Source organism: Seriola aureovittata, chromosome 9 (assembly GCF_021018895.1).
Source record: "Seriola aureovittata isolate HTS-2021-v1 ecotype China chromosome 9, ASM2101889v1, whole genome shotgun sequence".
NCBI lineage: Eukaryota > Metazoa > Chordata > Actinopteri > Carangiformes > Carangidae > Seriola > Seriola aureovittata.
Window position 1 is genome coordinate 10,877,950 of NC_079372.1, and position 19,543 is coordinate 10,897,492.

At 36.2% G+C, this 19,543-nt stretch overlaps 3 protein-coding genes across 4 annotated transcripts; 1 reads left to right on the top strand and 2 right to left on the bottom strand.

Moving 5' to 3' along the window:
- Window positions 1-7,473: 7,473 nt before the first annotated feature.
- On the top strand, window positions 7,474-8,768 carry gp9 (glycoprotein IX (platelet)). The gene is made up of 2 exons (XM_056385009.1): window positions 7,474-7,644; window positions 7,933-8,768. The coding sequence occupies exon 2, from the start codon at window positions 7,934-7,936 to the stop codon at window positions 8,648-8,650; it is 717 nt and encodes a 238-aa protein (XP_056240984.1). The 5' UTR covers window positions 7,474-7,644; window position 7,933; the 3' UTR covers window positions 8,651-8,768.
- Window positions 8,769-9,125: 357 nt separating this feature from the next.
- On the bottom strand, window positions 9,126-13,810 carry LOC130174803 (haloacid dehalogenase-like hydrolase domain-containing 5). Its single transcript, XM_056385008.1, has 8 exons — window positions 13,553-13,810; window positions 12,446-12,667; window positions 12,185-12,297; window positions 11,992-12,085; window positions 11,850-11,883; window positions 11,101-11,275; window positions 10,768-10,956; window positions 9,126-10,365 (listed from the first exon to the last, which is right to left on the bottom strand). The coding sequence occupies exons 1-8, from the start codon at window positions 13,670-13,672 to the stop codon at window positions 9,969-9,971; spliced, it is 1,344 nt and encodes a 447-aa protein (XP_056240983.1). The 5' UTR covers window positions 13,673-13,810; the 3' UTR covers window positions 9,126-9,968.
- Window positions 13,811-14,647: 837 nt separating this feature from the next.
- On the bottom strand, window positions 14,648-18,747 carry cnbpa (CCHC-type zinc finger, nucleic acid binding protein a). Of its 2 annotated transcripts, none has more exons than XM_056385011.1 (5): window positions 18,655-18,747; window positions 16,445-16,559; window positions 16,112-16,177; window positions 15,811-16,009; window positions 14,648-15,635 (listed from the first exon to the last, which is right to left on the bottom strand). In XM_056385011.1, exons 2-5 carry the CDS (start codon window positions 16,554-16,556, stop codon window positions 15,518-15,520), a joined length of 495 nt encoding a protein of 164 aa, XP_056240986.1. In that variant the 5' UTR covers window positions 16,557-16,559; window positions 18,655-18,747; the 3' UTR covers window positions 14,648-15,517. The 2 variants fall into 2 exon arrangements, with proteins under 2 accessions (XP_056240986.1, XP_056240985.1); XM_056385010.1 differs by having other exon boundaries at window positions 16,439-16,559.
- Between the last annotated feature and the right edge of the window lie 796 nt (window positions 18,748-19,543).

The following is a 19,543-nucleotide window of genomic DNA, read 5'->3' on the forward strand; positions in this document are numbered from 1 at the left end:
GCGTAAAAATGGCAAAAAACGTCATAGTATAGTATAGCAAAAAATGGCAAAAAAGGTCATGATATATTATGGCATGAAATTGTCAAAATACGTCATACTATAGTATGGCATAAAGCATCAAAAAACGACATAGTATAGTATATGAAATTGTCAAAAGACGTCATAGTATAGTATGGCATAAAACATAAAAAAACGTGATAGTATAGAATGGCATAAAGCATCAAAAAACATCATAGTATAGTATATGAAATTGTCAAAAGACGTCATAATATAGTATGGCATAGAACGTCAAATAATGTCATAGTATAGTATGGCATAAAATCGTCTAAAATGTCATGGTATAGTAAGGCATAAAACGTCATAGTATAGTAAGGCATAAAATTTTCTGAAATGTCATAGTATAGTACGAGAAAATATGTCATAGTATAGTAAGGCATAAAATTCTCAAAAAAAGTCATAATATATTATGGCATGAAATTGTCAAAAAACGTCATAGTATAGTATGGCAACATATGTCATAATATAGTAAGGCATAAAACCTCAAAAAACATCACATTACAGTAAGGCATAGAACGTCATAGTATAGTAAGGCATGAAATTTTCTGAAATGTCATAGTATAGTACGAGAAAATATGTCATATTATGGTAAGGCATAAAATTCTCAAAAAAACCTCATAGTATATTATGGCATAAAATTGTCAAAAAAGGTCATGGTATAGTATGGCAAAAAATTCATAGTATAGTAAGGCATAAAATTCTCAAAAAAACATCATAATATATTATGGCATGAAATTGTCAAAAAACGTCATAGTATAGTATGACAATGAATGTCATAGTATAGCAAGGCATAAAACCTCAAAAAATGTCATAGTATAGTAAGGCAAAAAATTGTCAAAAAAGGTCATAGTATAGTATGGCATAAAAATTGTCAAATAATGTCCTAGTATAGTATGGCAAAAAAAATTCCTATTATAGTAAGGCATAAAACCTCAAACAATCATATTACAGTAAAGCATAAAAATTGTCAAGAAACGTCATAATTTAGTATGGCATGAAATTTTCAAAAAACGTCATAGTATAGTATGGCACAAAATTGTCAAAAAGCGTCATAGTATAGTATTGCATGAAATTGTCAAAAAACGTCGTAGTGTAGTATGGCAACATATGTCATAGTATAGTAAGGCATAAAATTGTCAAAAAATGTCATAATGTAGTATGGCATGAAATTTTCAAAAAAACGTCATAGTATAGTATGGCATGAAATTGTCACAAAACGGCATAGTATAGTAAGGCATAAAATTGTCAAAAAACGTCATAGTATAGTATGGCATGAAATTGTCAAAAAATGTCATAGTATTGTATGGCATAAAACCTCAAAAAATGTCATAGTATAGTATGGCAAAAAATGTCATAATATAGTATGGCATAAAATTCTCAAAAAGATTTCATAGTATAGTATGGTATATAATTGTCAAACAACGTCATAGTATAGTATGGCATAAAAATTGTCAAATAATGTCATAGTATAGTATGGCAAAAAATTTCATAGTATAGTAAGGCATAAAACTTCAAAAAACATCATATTATAGTAAGGCATAAAACCTCAAAAAACGTCACATTACAGTAAGGCATAAAAATTGTCAAAAAACGTCATAGTATAGTATAGCAAAAAATGGCAAAAAAGGTCATGATATATTATGGCATGAAATTGTCAAAATACGTCATACTATAGTATGGCATAAAGCATCAAAAAACGACATAGTATAGTATATGAAATTGTCAAAAGACGTCATAGTATAGTATGGCATAAAACATAAAAAAACGTGATAGTATAGAATGGCATAAAGCATCAAAAAACATCATAGTATAGTATATGAAATTGTCAAAAGACGTCATAATATAGTATGGCATAAAACATCAAATAATGTCATAGTATAGTATGGCATAAAATCGTCTAAAATGTCATGGTATAGTAAGGCATAAAACGTCATAGTATAGTAAGGCATAAAATTCTCAAAAAAAGTCATAATATATTATGGCATGAAATTGTCAAAAAACGTCATAGTATAGTATGGCAACATATGTCATAATATAGTAAGGCATAAAACCTCAAAAAAACATCACATTACAGTAAGGCATAAAACGTCATAGTATAGTAAGGCATGAAATTTTCTGAAATGTCATAGTATAGTACGAGAAAATATGTCATATTATAGTAAGGCATAAAATTCTCAAAAAAACCTCATAGTATATTATGGCATAAAATTGTCAAAAAAGGTCATGGTATAGTATGGCAAAAAATTTCATAGTATAGTAAGGCATAAAATTCTCAAAAAAACATCATAATATATTATGGCATGAAATTGTCAAAAAACGTCATAGTATAGTATGGCATAAAAATTGTCAAATAATGTCCTAGTATAGTATGGCAAAAAAAATTCCTATTATAGTAAGGCATAAAACCTCAAACAATCATATTACAGTAAAGCATAAAAATTGTCAAGAAACGTCATAATTTAGTATGGCACAAAATTGTCAAAAAGCGTCATAGTATAGTATTGCATGAAATTGTCAAAAAACGTCGTAGTGTAGTATGGCAACATATGTCATAGTATAGTAAGGCATAAAATTGTCAAAAAATGTCATAATGTAGTATGGCATGAAATTTTCAAAAAACGTCATAGTATAGTATGGCAAAAAATGTCATAATATAGTATGGCATAAAATTCTCAAAAAGATTTCATAGTATAGTATGGTATATAATTGTCAAACAACGTCATAGTATAGTATGGCATAAAAATTGTCAAATAATGTCATAGTATAGTATGGCAAAAAATTTCATAGTATAGTAAGGCATAAAACCTCAAACAATCATATTACAGTAAAGCATAAAAATTGTCAAAAAACGTCATAATATGGTATGGCATAAAATTGTCAAAAAACGTCATAGTATAGTATGGCATAAAATTGTCACAAAACGGCATAGTATAGTAAGGCATAAGATTGTCAAATAATGTCATAGTATGGTATGGCAAAAAATTTCCTATTATAGTAAGGCATAAAACCTCAAAAAACGTCATATTACAATAAGGCATAAAATTGTTAAAAATCGTCACAGTATAGTATGGAATAAAAATTGTCAAATAATGTTATAGTATAGTATGGCATAAAAATTGCAAAAAATGTCATAGTATAGTATGGCAAAAAATGTCATAATATAGTATGGCATGAAATTTTCAAAAAACGTCATAGTATAGTATGGCATGAAATTGTCAAAAAACGTCGTAGTGTTGTATGGCATAAAAATTGCAAAAAATGTCATAGTATAGTATGGCAACATATGTCATAGTATAGTAAGGCATAAAATTGTCAAAAAACGACATAGTATAGTATGGCATCATATGTCATAGTATAGTAAGGAATGAAATTGTCAAATAATGTCATAGTATAGTATGGCATGAAATTGTCAAAAAACGTCATAGTATAGTATGGCATAAAATTGTCAAAAAACGTCATAGTATAGTATGTCATGAAATTGTCAAAAAACGTCATAGTATAGTATGGCATAAAACCTCAAAAAATGTCATAGTATAGTATGGCAAAAAATATCATAATATAGTATGGCATAAAATTCTCAAAAAGATTTCATAGTATAGTATGGTATATAATTGTCAAACAACGTCATAGTATAGTATGGCATAAAAATTGTCAAATAATGTCATAGTATAGTATGGCAAAAAATTTCATAGTATAGTAAGGCATAAAACCTCAAACAATCATATTACAGTAAAGCATAAAAATTGTCAAAAAACGTCATAATATGGTATGGCATGAAATTTTCAAAAAACGTCATAGTATAGTATGGCATGAAATTTTCAAAAAACGTCATGGTATAGTATGGCATGAAATTGTCAAAAAACGTTGTAGTGTTGTATGGCAACATATGTCATAGTATAGTAAGGCATAAAATTGTCAAAAAACGTCATAGTATAGTATGGCATGAAATTGTCAAAAAACGTCATAGTATAGTATGGCATAAAATTGTCACAAAACGGCATAGTATAGTAAGGCATAAGATTGTCAAATAATGTCATAGTATGGTATGGCAAAAAATTTCCTATTATAGTAAGGCATAAAATTGTCAAAAAACGTCATAGTATAGTATGACAAAAAATGGCATAGTATAGTAAAGCATAAAACCTCAAAAAACGTCATATTACAATAAGGCATAAAATTGTTAAAAATCGTCACAGTATAGTATGACAAAAAATGTCATAGTATTGTATGGCATAAAACCTCAAAAAATGTCATAGTATAGTATGGCAAAAAATATCATAATATAGTATGGCATAAAATTCTCAAAAAGATTTCATAGTATAGTATGGTATATAATTGTCAAACAACGTCATAGTATAGTATGGCATAAAAATTGTCAAATAATGTCATAGTATAGTATGGCAAAAAATTTCATAGTATAGTAAGGCATAAAACCTCAAACAATCATATTACAGTAAAGCATAAAAATTGTCAAAAAACATCATAATATGGTATGGCATGAAATTTTCAAAAAACGTCATAGTATAGTATGGCATGAAATTTTCAAAAAACGTCATGGTATAGTATGGCATGAAATTGTCAAAAAACGTTGTAGTGTTGTATGGCAACATATGTCATAGTATAGTAAGGCATAAAATTGTCAAAAAACGTCATAGTATAGTATGGCATGAAATTGTCAAAAAACGTCATAGTATAGTATGGCATAAAATTGTCACAAAACGGCATAGTATAGTAAGGCATAAGATTGTCAAATAATGTCATAGTATGGTATGGCAAAAAATTTCCTATTATAGTAAGGCATAAAATTGTCAAAAAACGTCATAGTATAGTATGACAAAAAATGGCATAGTATAGTAAAGCATAAAACCTCAAAAAACGTCATATTACAATAAGGCATAAAATTGTTAAAAATCGTCACAGTATAGTATGGAATAAAAATTGTCAAATAATGTTATAGTATAGTATGGCATAAAAATTGCAAAAAATGTCATAGTATAGTATGGCAACATATGTCATAGTATAGTAAGGCATAAAATTGTCAAAAAACGACATAGTATAGTATGGCATCATATGTCATAGTATAGTAAGGCATAAAATTGTCAAAAAACGTCATAGTATAGTATGGCATCATATGTCCTAATGTAGTAAGGTATAAAATTGTCAAAAACCGTTATAGTATAGTATGACAAAAATTGTCATAGTATAGTAAGGCATAAAACCTCAAAAAACGTCATATTACCGTAAGGCACAAAATTGTAAAAAAAACGTCACAGTATAGTATGGCAAAATATGTCATATTATAGTAAAGCATTAAATTCTCAAAAAATGTCATAGTATAGTAAGGCAAAAAATTGTCAAAAAAGGTCATAGTATAGTATGGCATAAAACGTCAAAAAATGTCATAGTATAGTAAGGAAAAAAATTGTCAAAAAAGGTCATAGTATAGTATGGCATAAAAATTGTCAAATAATGTCATAGTATAGTATGGAAAAAAATTTCATAGTATAGTAAGGCATAAAACCTCAAAAAACGTCAAAGTATAGTATTGCATAAAAATGTTGAAAAATGTCACAGTATAGTAAGGCATAAAATTGTCAAAAAACGTCATAATATAGTATGGCATGAAATTGTCAAAAAACGTCATAGTATAATATGGTATAAAATTGTCACAAAACGGCATAGTATAGTATTGTCAAAAAACGTCATAGTATAGTATGACAAAAAATGTCATAGTATTGTAAGGCATAAAACCTCAAAAAATGTCATAGTATAGTAAGGCATAAAACCTCAAAAAATGTCATATTACAGTAAGGCACAAAATTGTAAAAAAACGTCACAGTATAGTATGGCAAAATATGTCATATTATAGTAAGGCATAAAATTCTCAAAAAATGTCATAGTATAGTAAGGCAAAAAATTGTCAAAAAAGGTCATAGTATAGTAAGGCATAAAATTGTCAAAAAACGTCATAGTATAGTAAGGCATAAAATTGTCAAAAAACATCATGGTATAGTATGGCATAAACATTTTGAAAAATGTCACAGTATAGTATGGCTTAAAACGTCAGAAAAACATCATAGTATAGCATGGCATTAGATGTAAAAAAATATCATAGTATTGTAAGGCATAAAATTGTAAAAAAAAAAAAAACATCATTGTATAGTAAATCATAAAACGTCATACTAAAGTAAGGCATTACAGTCGGCAATAAACCTAACATGCATGTTAAAAGACTGTGAGAGGAAGCCAGATTGCCCTAAGAGTATCCATGCAGACACAAGAAGAACATGCAAAACCCTAACAGAATGGCCTGAGACTGGGCTTGAACTTTTAACCTTCTCATTGGTATAAAAAATTCAAAGAATAGTAAGGCATAAAATTGTCTAAAAATGTCATAGTAGGGTATGGTATAAAATTGTCAACAAAAGTCATGGTACAGTTTAGCATAAAATTGTCAAAAAAAAATCATAGTATAGTAAGGCATAAAACGTCATACTATAGTAAGGCATAAAACATCTTAGAATAGTAAGGCATAAAAATGTCAAAAAAACGTGATAGTATAGTAAGGCATAAATCGTCATAGTATAGTATGGATTAAAACCTCATAGTATAGTATGGATTAAAACCTCATAGTATAGTATGGATTAAAACCTCATAGTATAGTATAGTAAGGTACAAAACCTCAATAAACGTCATATTACAATAAGGCATAAAATTGTTAAAAAACGTCACAGTATAGTATGGCAACATATGTCACAGTATAGTAAGGCATAAAATTGTCAAAAAACGTCATAATATAGTATGGCATGAAATTTTCAAAAAACGTCATAGTATGGTATGGCATGAAATTTTCAAAAAACGTCATAGTATAGTATGGCATGAAATTTTCAAAAAACGTCATGGTATAGTAAGGCATAAAATTGTCAAAAAACGTCATAGTATAGTATGGCATAAAATTATCAAAAAACGTCATAGTGTAGTATGGCATAAAACATCATAGTATAGTAGGGCATAGAGATGTCAACAAACATCTATGGGTCCATGGCTCTATCTATCTATGGCCCTACACATGGCCTATGGGTCCTAGAATGCTGGTGTTCCTAAGTAATATCACACAAGAGGGAGTGAAGTTGTACTGATTCGATCATGAAGACAATCACAGCCGATTGTTGTTGACAAGTAAACCTTTTCCTGACATTTTCCTGTGCACACTAGCTATATATACATAAGCAGCTGCTTAGTTCGCTTATGCCTTGGGCCGGTCTTGAGGAGAGCTCCAGATAGCCCCTGCCACTCTTTTTAATAGATAAACTGTTATCTCCTGTAACCACATGGATTCCCTTCATGTCAACTGCACCATAACTGTGCAGTGTTATTGGTGCGCTCCTCACACTGATGCGTTTTTCTATTGGGTGTACTGGGAGTTTAGTAACACGACAGTTACAAAACAGGGACACCGTGAGGTCAGGAGAGAACATATGCTTAAGCTCTAAAGCAACATTGGACAAGAGCAGTGAATACATAATGACATTTTGAAGATGACTGGCAGCACAAGTCAAAACATCCAAGTTGGCTTCACTCTAAAAGGTTCGGGCTTCTTTTTGTTTTCTGTCTGTTGTTGATTTCACTTCCACTTTGTCATTTGTCCAACAACATTTCATTCAGGTCTCATTCCATGGACCATTTCTGTTTATTGCTTAATGTTAATCTTGTCCTTATATACAGCTTAATGTACAAGTGCAATATAACAATTTGCTGAGTGTTGCACTGTAAGCATTCTCTGAAGCATCCTCACTGTTTTGTAATAATTTCCCATTATTATGCAAACTGGAAATTACAATACAAATAATGAATAACATTTTCCTGATCCTGCAGGATGCTCCCTGGTTTGAGCTTAGCTGTCTTCCTCCTCTTGGCCACAGCAAGTGCACATACTTTTGGTCAACCGCGCCTATGTTCACTCCTGCTGTCTACTGGTCTGAAAATGAACTGCAGCTCCTTAAGCCTCATGGAGCTGCCCTTAAACACCATAGAGCTTCATGTAGAGGACAGTCAGCTCACCTCAGTGTCTCCAGGCCTGTTTGACAGACTGGTTGGTCTGAAAAAGGTCTCACTATATGGGAACCCCTTCCACTGTGACTGCAGGATCCAATACCTGAGGAACTGGTTGCTGAAGAACAGAGATATTGTTTTAAAGAAGCCCATGTGTGCCAGTCCGAGCTCCGTGGCTCAGAGAGCCATCACTGAACTCAGCGATGACTACTTCTCTTCCTGTGTCCTGACAAGGTGCACTGGTGGGACTTACAACACATTGGTGGGACTGATACTATGCTGCATCATCGCTCTGCTTCTGTGGAGCCTGACACTAGCAAAAACGTCCACCTACACTCTGTCAATAGATAAGAGACACACAGGATTCGAGGCCAACTCTTTACGCTCGCTGAAGCCCAAACACAGGAGGAGGCTGAACACTAATCTGTCACTGCACAGTTCCACAGAGGATCTAGAAAGGCCACTTATAAACATGGAGTTACTGCCGCAAGTTCTGGATGTGTTGAACAAGAAGCACAATATAAAGATAAAGGCTACCTGAGGGACCTCTTTAGCTTAAAAAAGCACTACAAGTGACAACAAGAGGTGAGAGCTGTAACAAGACAGCACAATGGATTTTCTGTTTTCTTTATTTCTAATAAAGTTGATTTACTGTTAAACCTCCAGGGCTCTGTCTCCTAACACTTCCTCCAGGTAACTTTTTCCCTAAAATTTAACCTGATTTTGTTCATTTAGGCATGAAATGCTCTAGATGATATCCATTTATAAAATATTTTGGCTTCTTATTGTGTTGAAAATGGATGAGACCTAATTGGAAATGTCTAGATAGTATGGATCAGTCTATGCATTACATTTGTCCTACATATGATCTATCAGACCTTTAATTGTGCTCTTATGAAAAGAATGAGCTAATTGAACATTTATGTTGAATTTCACATAGACACTGCATATCATGTCCATTTTCAATAAGCTGTTGATATTTTCTGTTTGAAAAAAAACACACACACACACACACAAACGATTTACAACAGTTGTGCAACTGTTCTTTATATTTTCTTAAGTTAAAGTATTTACAATGTGTGAATTACTACAAATGATCAAACATGGGTCAGTAAAAGCTTTTGATTGGCATTGAACTTTTATCTAAATAAATTCTTAGTTCGCTTTTACTTCATTATAATGAACAGGTTACGGCAGGAAGATAATGAGAACATTTAACAAAGATGAAAATCTCTGATTTGTGCAAATACTGGTCAAGGCGCTCACAACTAGACATAATGCAGACAGACAGTACTATTAGAGGACAATATTGCACATCAGTTGTTTTTTTACAGTACAAGTATTACTCATATATTCATGCATAGATTTTCCAGGATAAATGGTAAGGTAAACAAATGACTAAAAATGCAATAATAAAAAGTCACCTTGAGAATAAAGGTCAAATGTTATTTGAATATGCTTCTTAAAAACACTGGTAAAATCTTGTAATAAATATAGGATGATTTCAGGATTTGTAATAATCTAAAACATTACTATCATCTACAAAAATACTTAGTAGGGTCAAATAAGGCAGATCTTACACTTTTCCTTAATGAAAGACAGGAAAGTAAAGACTATCACAAAAACAATATAAAAGAGCAGTTGACTGTTACATGATTAATTTTCTCGAACGTTTGTCTCAGTGTTGAAAGTTAAGAAGATGACCCATATTCTGTCAATGCCCTGTCAGGTGATTAAACAATGTCCACAGTGTTAGGCTCCCACAGGTTTATGCATTAAATGTTATTACCCGGTTTAACACCCCACACCTCCTTCACTGGTGCCTCCATCATCACATAAAACCTGTAACCTCAAAAACTCTACTGAGGCACAAACTTCTCCTGCTCAAAGATCAGGTCGACAGCTTCAGCCACATCCTGCACGATGTGGCCCGGCTCCACTAGCGCGGGGTCAAATCTGAAGTCCCGGTGCCCGTGAAACACAGTCTCTTTGATGCAGTGGTTTGCATCACACGGCACCTCTGCTTTGGGGTTGTAGACGCCTGTGCAGACCAGGACAGACTTACAGGATGTTGCAGAGGGCAGCGCTAGCTCGCTCTCCCACAGGTTGTCGACCTCCTCCTCCTGGGGCACTGCAGTGGTGGATCCTGTGGCAGCCACCATCTTGGCAATGGCTTTGGGGTTCTTCCTAGCAACTCTCTCGTCCAGGTAGCGGTTGTACAGATTGGCGCCGTAGATGTCAGTCATAAGGTTATCCCTGAGAGCGAAGAAGGGAAGACACTACTCAGATATTGATACAGCATGTGTAAGAATGCTTTTATTCAATTGTTCAATTAGAACAATAACACACAAAGCCAACACACAAACATAGAGCACAACTGGGATAAAAACTTGAAGTGAAACATGCAACTTCTGACACGCTTCTGTTTTTCACATATATTTTCTCACCAAATTATTGAGTAACATTTCAATAAGGTTACCTCCATGTTAGTCTGCAGCACTCGTTCCTGCTCTCTGCCTCTTTACATTACTTACACGCATTGTAATTGCACTGCATAAAAGTGGATTGTGATCATGGTGCAAGACTTATCGTTTCCTTAGTGTTTCCCATAAGCTGTTAAGTACATTTATGAGACAGAGAGAAACTTTGCTGTCTTACCCTATGGCATAAAGGGAAGTGATGGGAAGTTTCCATTGCCGCTGCATGGCCTGGCTTCTGATGAGGTATTCTGCAAAATGGTAGGTCAGCTCACTGGGTTTTCCCATGAGCGCCTCGTACTTCAGGTCTTTGCCTGTTATCTTCTTATAGATGTTCTCTAGGCACACAAGAAAGGTCCCGTGGCCAAACCTGAGACAAAATGAGATGGTCGAAGACGGAAAAATACATTGACTCCTTCATTTGGCAGCTTTCAAGACTGTGCTTTAGTTGCTAATGTTAATAAATGAAATTCTTTAAAAATTTTCTGTGACACTGCTTGTTTTTAAAGGTTACCGTGGAGAATGTGCCTCAGCCATCCACATGAGGTCCATGTTGCAGGCAAGCAGGGGGAGGTGAGGCATCTTTTGGGTTTGGTGAACACTGCTGAGGTTACCATTGGTCAACAAGACATCAACTATTAGCTGCAGGTTGGTCTCCCATCGAATCGGCTCCCCGAACAGTACCACAGCTGTGTGTTGAATTATGCAGGGAAGAGTTGAATCAATGACATATTAACATAACTTAATAACTTATTGCCTCACAGTTGTATGAAATATGGTCACAATATCCTCCTCCTCAGTTACAGTGTTGAATAATGACGTTGCAGAACGTTATGATGTCACAGTGAATTTAACCATTGACCATTTGGATATAAAATGTCATCACTTCATCATTTTATCCTATCAGACATTGAGTAAAATTGTGTTATAATTAGAATATGAATTCATTAGTTATGCCCAAAACTGTGTTTTTTGAGGCCACAGTGACCTTTGACCACCAAAATCTAATCAGTTTATCCTTGAGTCCAAGTGACTGTTTGTACCTAATTTGAAGAAATTCCCTTAAGGTTTTACTGAGATATTGTGTTGACAAGAATGGGATGGACATATGGACGGGTGGACAACCCTGAAAACATAATGCCTCTGGCCCTGGCTGCCATGGGTGCAGAGACATAAAACTCTGACAAAGCAGATGTCGGTGAGTAACTAAGAGACCGACAGCTATAAAACCTGTGAGATGAAATAAGAGGTACATGTTCTTACCTTCAACCTTTGGGAGGTTGCCAACAGGATTGGACTGAAATAACAGAAGGAAAACTGAACATGTGCTGCTGAATATGACTAAACACTTGATTAAGTTAATATTTCTACAATCAACACCTAAATTGACATGTAAATATCTCACCGGCAGTTTGGGTCTCCTGTTGTGATCCACCATGTCCAGCAATGGGTACGATTCCCTCAGTATATCAATACTGACAACATTCTTGAAGCCCACACTAGAGACAGAGTGTTAAGGAGAAATGTAGAGTATTATTCAAGTACAGCTTGAAATAAATCATGCATAGAAAACATAACAAATCAGGATTCCAGGATACTTTTTAGCAATTTCCAGGACTGGTCCTTGTCCTGACACCAGCACACACTTATCATGGAACTTCTTGAACATCCTCAGGGGACTATGGGACATGATGACTTGATCTTGTGTGATCTGCAAACAGATCAAGTGTTAGGAGCAGTTCGAAGCAGAGGTGACAGGGTACACCAGATTAATCCAAAAACAGAGGTGCATGTTTTATTCAAGCTGCATTCAGCAATCATAAATCCTCTATAGTGCTCTCAACAGTTTGACAACTCACAGGTACACCCAGGATGTGAGAGAGCTGGTCTGCTTTAGTTTGTCGGAGGCAATTCCCTGCATTTGTGACAAAAACAAGTGGCACCACAAACTGTCCCTGAGAGTCGACCAACTTCTCAAATGCCTTTTTTGCTGCAGGGATTGGCATCCTTCCCCGGACAAGTACGCCATCAATGTCAAACAACAGCCCAAAGCTTGGCTGTTGCTGTGCCTGTGGCTGTGGCTGTAGAAGGGAAGGGCAGGACACCAGTTAGTCAGCTAAACTGCAAACAAGAAAATGAAAGAGCACAGCTTTCTTTTTACATGGAGAAACATATTCAGAAAGGATGAAAACTGATTTGAAACATGCCTGGGTAAAATGACCAAAATTAGTGTGAAATGATGAATCATTAAATAACTAATGGGCTTTTATGTGGCACATTATGAAAGGGGAGCAAATAGAACTTGTGACCATGCACAGTATCAAAGGCTCCATTTTTACACTGGAGGAATTACAATGACAATGCAAAGGATCAATTGTCATGTGAATTGACTTAAGTTCATTTTACAGTATGTGTGTAGTCTGTTTATATTGTTTCCATACATGACAGTGTATTTCTAATAACATTAATGACTGGGTTGACTCTACAGTATAAAATAATATGGGCCCTTCTTTATATTTGCAACATAAAGAGTAGCTAAAGAGAATCAATAGTGGGAGTCCTGTGGTGACACAGCAGTACAGAGGGGTATTTGGTTACATTGTTGGTATAATACAAATAATCTGACAGCTATCCAAACAGATATGTACAAGATCTTCTTTGTGCTTTTTCCTCAATGTTTTCCTATAACTGGGGCTGAGAAAAAAAACTGGGAACACATTGTATCAGAGACTGTTTTTCTCATCAGGGAAAACACAGTAGCCTATAAGCTACATCTGGTGCTGTCCCTGATGTCAGATCCCCTGCAGTTTCATCCCCGCCAGCGCATCGACATCTGACAAAGTTGCATGCAACATTGTATGCAACGTCGATCTGATACAGTCTAACAAAAAATCTGGACAAAGTATCGCCGTGCCAACAACGTAGTGTTCGCCTGAGCCGAGGCACAGCAACAGCTCCAACCGTACCTTGCTATTAGACTGAGTTCCGCAAAACCCGCACCGAGAACCGACAGTCCCAGCTTTTCGTCTGGCTTGACGGTTACTCAGGATGTACAAGCCCCGGTAAAACGGCACGAGTCCCCTCATCTCCTCTAGTTATCACCGGGTTAAAAAGGTTTTAAAAAATACGGATCACAATGAACCCCCCGCATAAAGCATGAGCCGGCTCACTCCGGCCGCGCTGGCTGCTGTGCTCGGCTTGTTTTTTCCGATATTTTCTCGCCTACAATTTGACTGGGCTAGACCCGATGACGACATATGAGGAGTAGGAGGGTCTCTTTCTGCATCTCAGCTGGGAGGAGCCGCAAAGCTGCATCTGCACCGCAACCCCCGCTGCCATTTTAGACACCGAGGTGGAGCTTACCCTTGTCTTGCAGGCACAAGCACCTCTGCGGACCACAGGCCGCCGCTGCGTGAAATACACCAGCTCGGTGATCCCCGTTACCCTGATCCACACCGCAGGTTTCTATGAATATATACATATATATATATGTATATATTCCATGGTGGGTCACTTATTTGCTGTATGAGTCACAACATGGATACTGATGGACCTTGAGACTTTGTTCTCCATTTTATTCCTCGGCTTTCATCTTTGGGACGCTGAACTAATTTGGTCCACCCTCATATCCTGGACTGGCCTCAGTGTGGCTAAATTTTGCTGCAAGAAACCAGAAGGAATGTGACAAGGAAATCTGATCCTTCCTGTTAAAAGACTGCACAGTCCCCCTTCCAGTTTTACCAGACATACTTTGTATATGAAAGCACCCACTTTTAAAGCTTGCACAGAAAAGTGTGGCTGCACAAAGATGCACATTTCAGGTCAAATGTGGCTGCATTGTATAGATGTATTGAAACAAAGCATAGACATCAGAAAACAAAACTTATGTGAACCAAAGAAAGCAAGAATCACTGTGTATGCTGTTAAGCTGCAGCTCACTTTAGGTGTATAGCTGTCAGATTTATCTTGGATTTGGGCTTCTTTGAAGCTTTTTCATTCAGTAAAGATGGATCACACACCTGCAAAGGAAAGGCATTTTTAAACAAATCAGACACAAGCTCTTCCCCGTGCTCCTCCAGCTTTATTGATAGTTTAAAATTACATTTCTATTTTCTAGGACTTCAGTTGCACTTTCCTTCCGACTTAAAAACTGAGTACAAGCAAATGGTATTTATACAGTAGTCTAAGTGATATTGTACAAAAATAACATTTTGATTTCTGTGAAAACATTTTTCATTCCCAAATAACTCCTAATTCTGCTGTTCTGACAACTGTTCTTGATGTTAAATTTTGCCAAGGTAAAAAAAAAAAATTCCAAAGCCATTTTAAAAGGAAAAGTCTACCTTGGACTACCAAGTGATATTTAAATTGTAAACAGATTTCTATAAAAGAACATGTTTCTTTTAATACCTCCAAAATTTTTATATCTTAGCAATATAACATGTAGTTAGTTATCGCCCTCATTGCTGCTTGTAGGGCTGAAATGCATCATGTTATGAACTTTTTCCATGTCATACTCTCTTGGCCAACTCAGATCCCACTAAAACAAACCAAAATAACCATACATGGAAGTTCGGTTTCTATTTACTCCCTTCTTCTATCTCATTTTACTGAGACTCACTTCCACAAGCTCAGAGGTCCTATAGATTCCCATATGTTTAGTCCCATTTATTCATCTCTGATCACCAGTGGCTTGGAAAGGGGGGTTCTTTAACAAAGCATTATACATAACACCGCTACCAAACTAAAACATTTTTGTATTGAATGCAGAAAGATATTTTTTTCACCCCTTTCATTGTATTACATGTCGAGAGGCTCACTGGCCTGGGACTAGCCTCTGTTAGCCAACCTTTGGCCAGTGAAGAGGATTCAGAGAAAATAATACAACCAACCATCAATCTGAAAAAAGGAGGGGCAACAGAGGGCACTGATTATGCGGTGGCTTCAATGGTGCACTCTTTTGCCAGGTGGCCTGCCTTTCCGCAGTTGTAGCAGTTAGTCTCGCTGGCTTTACTGCAGTGCACAGCAACGTGACCAATCTCACCACACCTAGGGGAGACACAAGATTAAGACCGACTTACTCAAAAGTGAGAGTTAAATTAAGCAACACAAACCTACGTTAGGATTATGAACAATTGTCTAATATAATTTTGTACACAATTTAAGACATTTTCAATAATTACAACACTGAGGTGGCAAAGCAGGAATCCAAGTCAACACTCACCTGTAACATTTCACCTTGTCGCAAAGTTTCTGGATGTGTCCAAACCCACCGCAGGAGTAGCACTTCTGCTCGTTGGCATGATCACAGTCACGGGCCATGTGACCAGCTTTGCCGCAGGTGTAGCAGAGCTGCTCCCTCTCCTTTTTGGGCTCCTTGCAGTCCCGGGAAATATGGCCACTCCTGTGGCAGTTGTAGCACGCTACAAAGTAAAAACAAAATGTTGTTGTAATTACTTCTGTAACTGTGCTGTAATCAAATATCACTTCACAGCAACTAAGCAAGAATGAACTGGAATGCGCACCATCCTCAGTTTGGTCACAGTCCCTGGCCATGTGTCCTTGATCTCCACAACGATAGCAGAACAGCTCTGTAATGACAAAGACAGATTGGTGTTAAAAGATGAAAAAAAAAAAGACATGGTTTTAATTCATGGCTTTAACTCCCAAGTGATTCTCCTCAAAATGACTATGTTCCACCAGGGATGATGTGCTGAGACCCATCTACAGTCCCAAAACTCCAGCTACAAGTGAACATCATATGTAAAGTGCAGTTAAAATAGAACACTGTGCACCCTAGGTATTTTGTAATAATTATCTTGTACTGGTGCAGCCTGCATAGTATATAGTACCCTTGCCTCGTCCCCGACCCCTGCCGCGTCCACGTGCACCACTGGCATTAGGGCAATGCTTGATCCAATGGCCAGAGCGGCCACATCCAAAACACTCACTGTTGCTGCTCATCTCCATTACCTAAACAAAAAAATAACATATCAGTAAACAGAATTCAATGTAAAATAAACTCTTTCCAAGTTGGTATGAACACAGCGTGTACACTGGACACATTTCAGCTGCCCATCTTACCGGGATTTCACACCAAGCACACAAAGGAAGTCAATTCTTTTCAAATAAAAGGTGGGTATTAATTTGCCATGTACCATCTTCATTTCTCAAAATTTAGCTTTGACCCTCTTCGAGGCATGAGGTGTGTTCATGGGCATTGTTGCAGACAAAAAAATGATATTTTATTGATGGCAAATTTAACTGCACAATCATACCTGTCACAAGGAATCGCAGAGGGATACCATTTAACCTTGTTTTCATATTCTACATTTTGGTTCAAATGAAGCTTAGCAAGTGGCCTCTCAAACAATTAAGCTGCTTACAATGACATTAAAACCTGAAAACATTAACATAGCACATTACTCTTGTCACTGGCAGCCAAATCTGTTTAAACTACTTACACACTTATTGACATAATGCGCTTTGGCTCTGCCACAGACATATTATACCAATTGTCATATTTGGTGTGAAAGCCTGTTGATCAACTCATCTGGGACTTAAAGAGATGCAGCTTTTTACACCAGTGCTAACTGGTAGGTGAACAACTGATGCCCTGATGATCTGAGGTTTTTTTTTTTTTTCTTAATGGTGCAGCCAGTGTACACAAGGTGTCATGTCTACTGTGTCATCAGGTATGATTTGATCATGAATATAATCAAATAACCATGTCTGTGCAGGGCTACCAAATGGTCTTAAAAACCATTTTAGAAAATATTCTATTAAGGATTTTAACAGTTTCTCCATGTCTGAGCCAACTTACAGCGCACAACTCACATCAGAACTGCAGGAGTCAGTCTAGCATAATGACTACCAAGGGGATCTAATCTACAACCAAACAAAGGGGTAAATTTGCAGCTGTGGAGTCTATCATAATCGGCCATCGGACTACAACTAACTACTAAACTAACTTACACGATTTCCTCAATGGAATCATGTTGTGATCGGCCAAACTTCAGTTTGCTGACTGCTGCTAAAGACATCAAGTCAGGAAGAATGTGAGTTAATGAGTAATCAAGGTCCTCGCTATGAATGCCCAAAAGACGTGTGGGATGACAAAAAGAGGCAGCTATTACAATTAGCTAACTTGTTGCTTATAATTCTTGTAATGGTCATCCTAATGTCCGCCGGGCCTCAAATTGTATCTTATATAATTGTATTTCGCTAATTACAAAAATAACGTTTCTATTGTAGCCACACAAACGCTCGTTTCAACCGGAGTCTTAGTTTATCTTCCGTAACTCAGTCTAATATAATGCTACACGTTGTTAACTACTACAGAAACGGCTATGAAAGCATGCCGTGGATTGTATGCTAACTTGGAAAGCTAACTCCAAAGGGCAGTCACACATCGCGTCGTGTTATGTTGATATTAACATCTGCTAAAACAGCACGCCCGAAGTCTAACCAAGATTAAGATAACTCGACGCGATTTAAGAAGGGCCTATGAGCCATCTAAGCTAAGTAAATAACGAAACGACGTGATTCCGACCCGTTTTTGGACTTGCAAACAGAATCAAATGCCAAAGGTTGAAGCTACGCTAACGTTGGCCTAGTCACGTTGATTTTACTGCGTGCTCGCGAGACACTGGTGCTGCTGGCTAGCACATGCTAGCACAGCACCACACGATCACGACCAAGAAGCACGGTTCAGTCGACGATCATTTTTCTTTCTCTATTAAGAAAGTGAGGATCGAACACTTTTAGCGATAAAGGTTTGCCGTAGATTATTCTTGACGGGTATTCACGCGAATATACCATAAAAACATAATTTCCCGCGCAGGGCGCACATACCAAAGTCGTTGTGACGAGCTAACGTTAGCAGGCCAGACTGAGAACCCGATGCTCCATCAGTGAGACCAAACCAAACCAGCGCGTTTTCACAAAAGAAAACCGACTAAACGTCCAATTTTCCGCTGTAATAAATTTTAACACTTCATAGTTTCAAAGTTTACAGATACACAATATCTACTGACCAAATACATTTTAGTGCCGTTTTATTGCTTACCTTTCTGGCTACCTAGCTATGTCAGTGTTTACGCCTCCTTCTTTGCGCTACATGCGGTGTGAGCAGGAGTTCCTGAATTGTCATTCAGTAAAAACCTGCACAGTCATTGGCCACATACTCTGCAAACAGCCAATCAGACACGTGAATGTCTGGACACCGCCTCTATGAATTAGCCAATCATAGTCATGGAATGACCCTTTTCCCTAAATCGACTAACCTTATTTTACCTCCTTACTTTTGAACAGGAAACAATTCGAAAAATTGCAAATATGGGGAAATGTTATTGCCTCATTATTAGCAATATACTTACATTACAACTAGTGACATTTCTACCTCTACAAACATTAAACGTTACACAATACTATTAATAATAGCAATTCATACAATGCTTTCCAAAAACTATGAAAATGGGATAGCCATTTATAACGAGCTGCAAGATAAAGTAAATAAAATGCTATTGCTCACATTTTTATCATGAAATATGGAATGTTTTAATGTGATCATTGTTGTTGGCTAGTCACAATTTAGCAATGGAAACTGCTTCAGATACAGTAAATCTAAAGGTAAAGGTTTTTATGAGTAATATGATGTGTGTAGTAACCCCTCTGATCTCTCCAATAACTACTGTCAGATAGTTTAATTAATTTTAATTCATTGAATTAATAACAGTGCCTGAGATGTATCAGAAGCACCTTTCGAATCATGACCTGTATAGAGATCTCGGTAACTGCTTCTCAGTAAATGGTAATTAAACACACCTTAAGTGTCATATTATAAGCTATGCACTTTGTTTGTGAACCCCCCCCCCCCCCCCCCCCCCCCCCCACGAAGCTAAACTAATACAATAAACCTTCAGAAATGTTTCTGCAAACTTTATGCTAAATTTTGA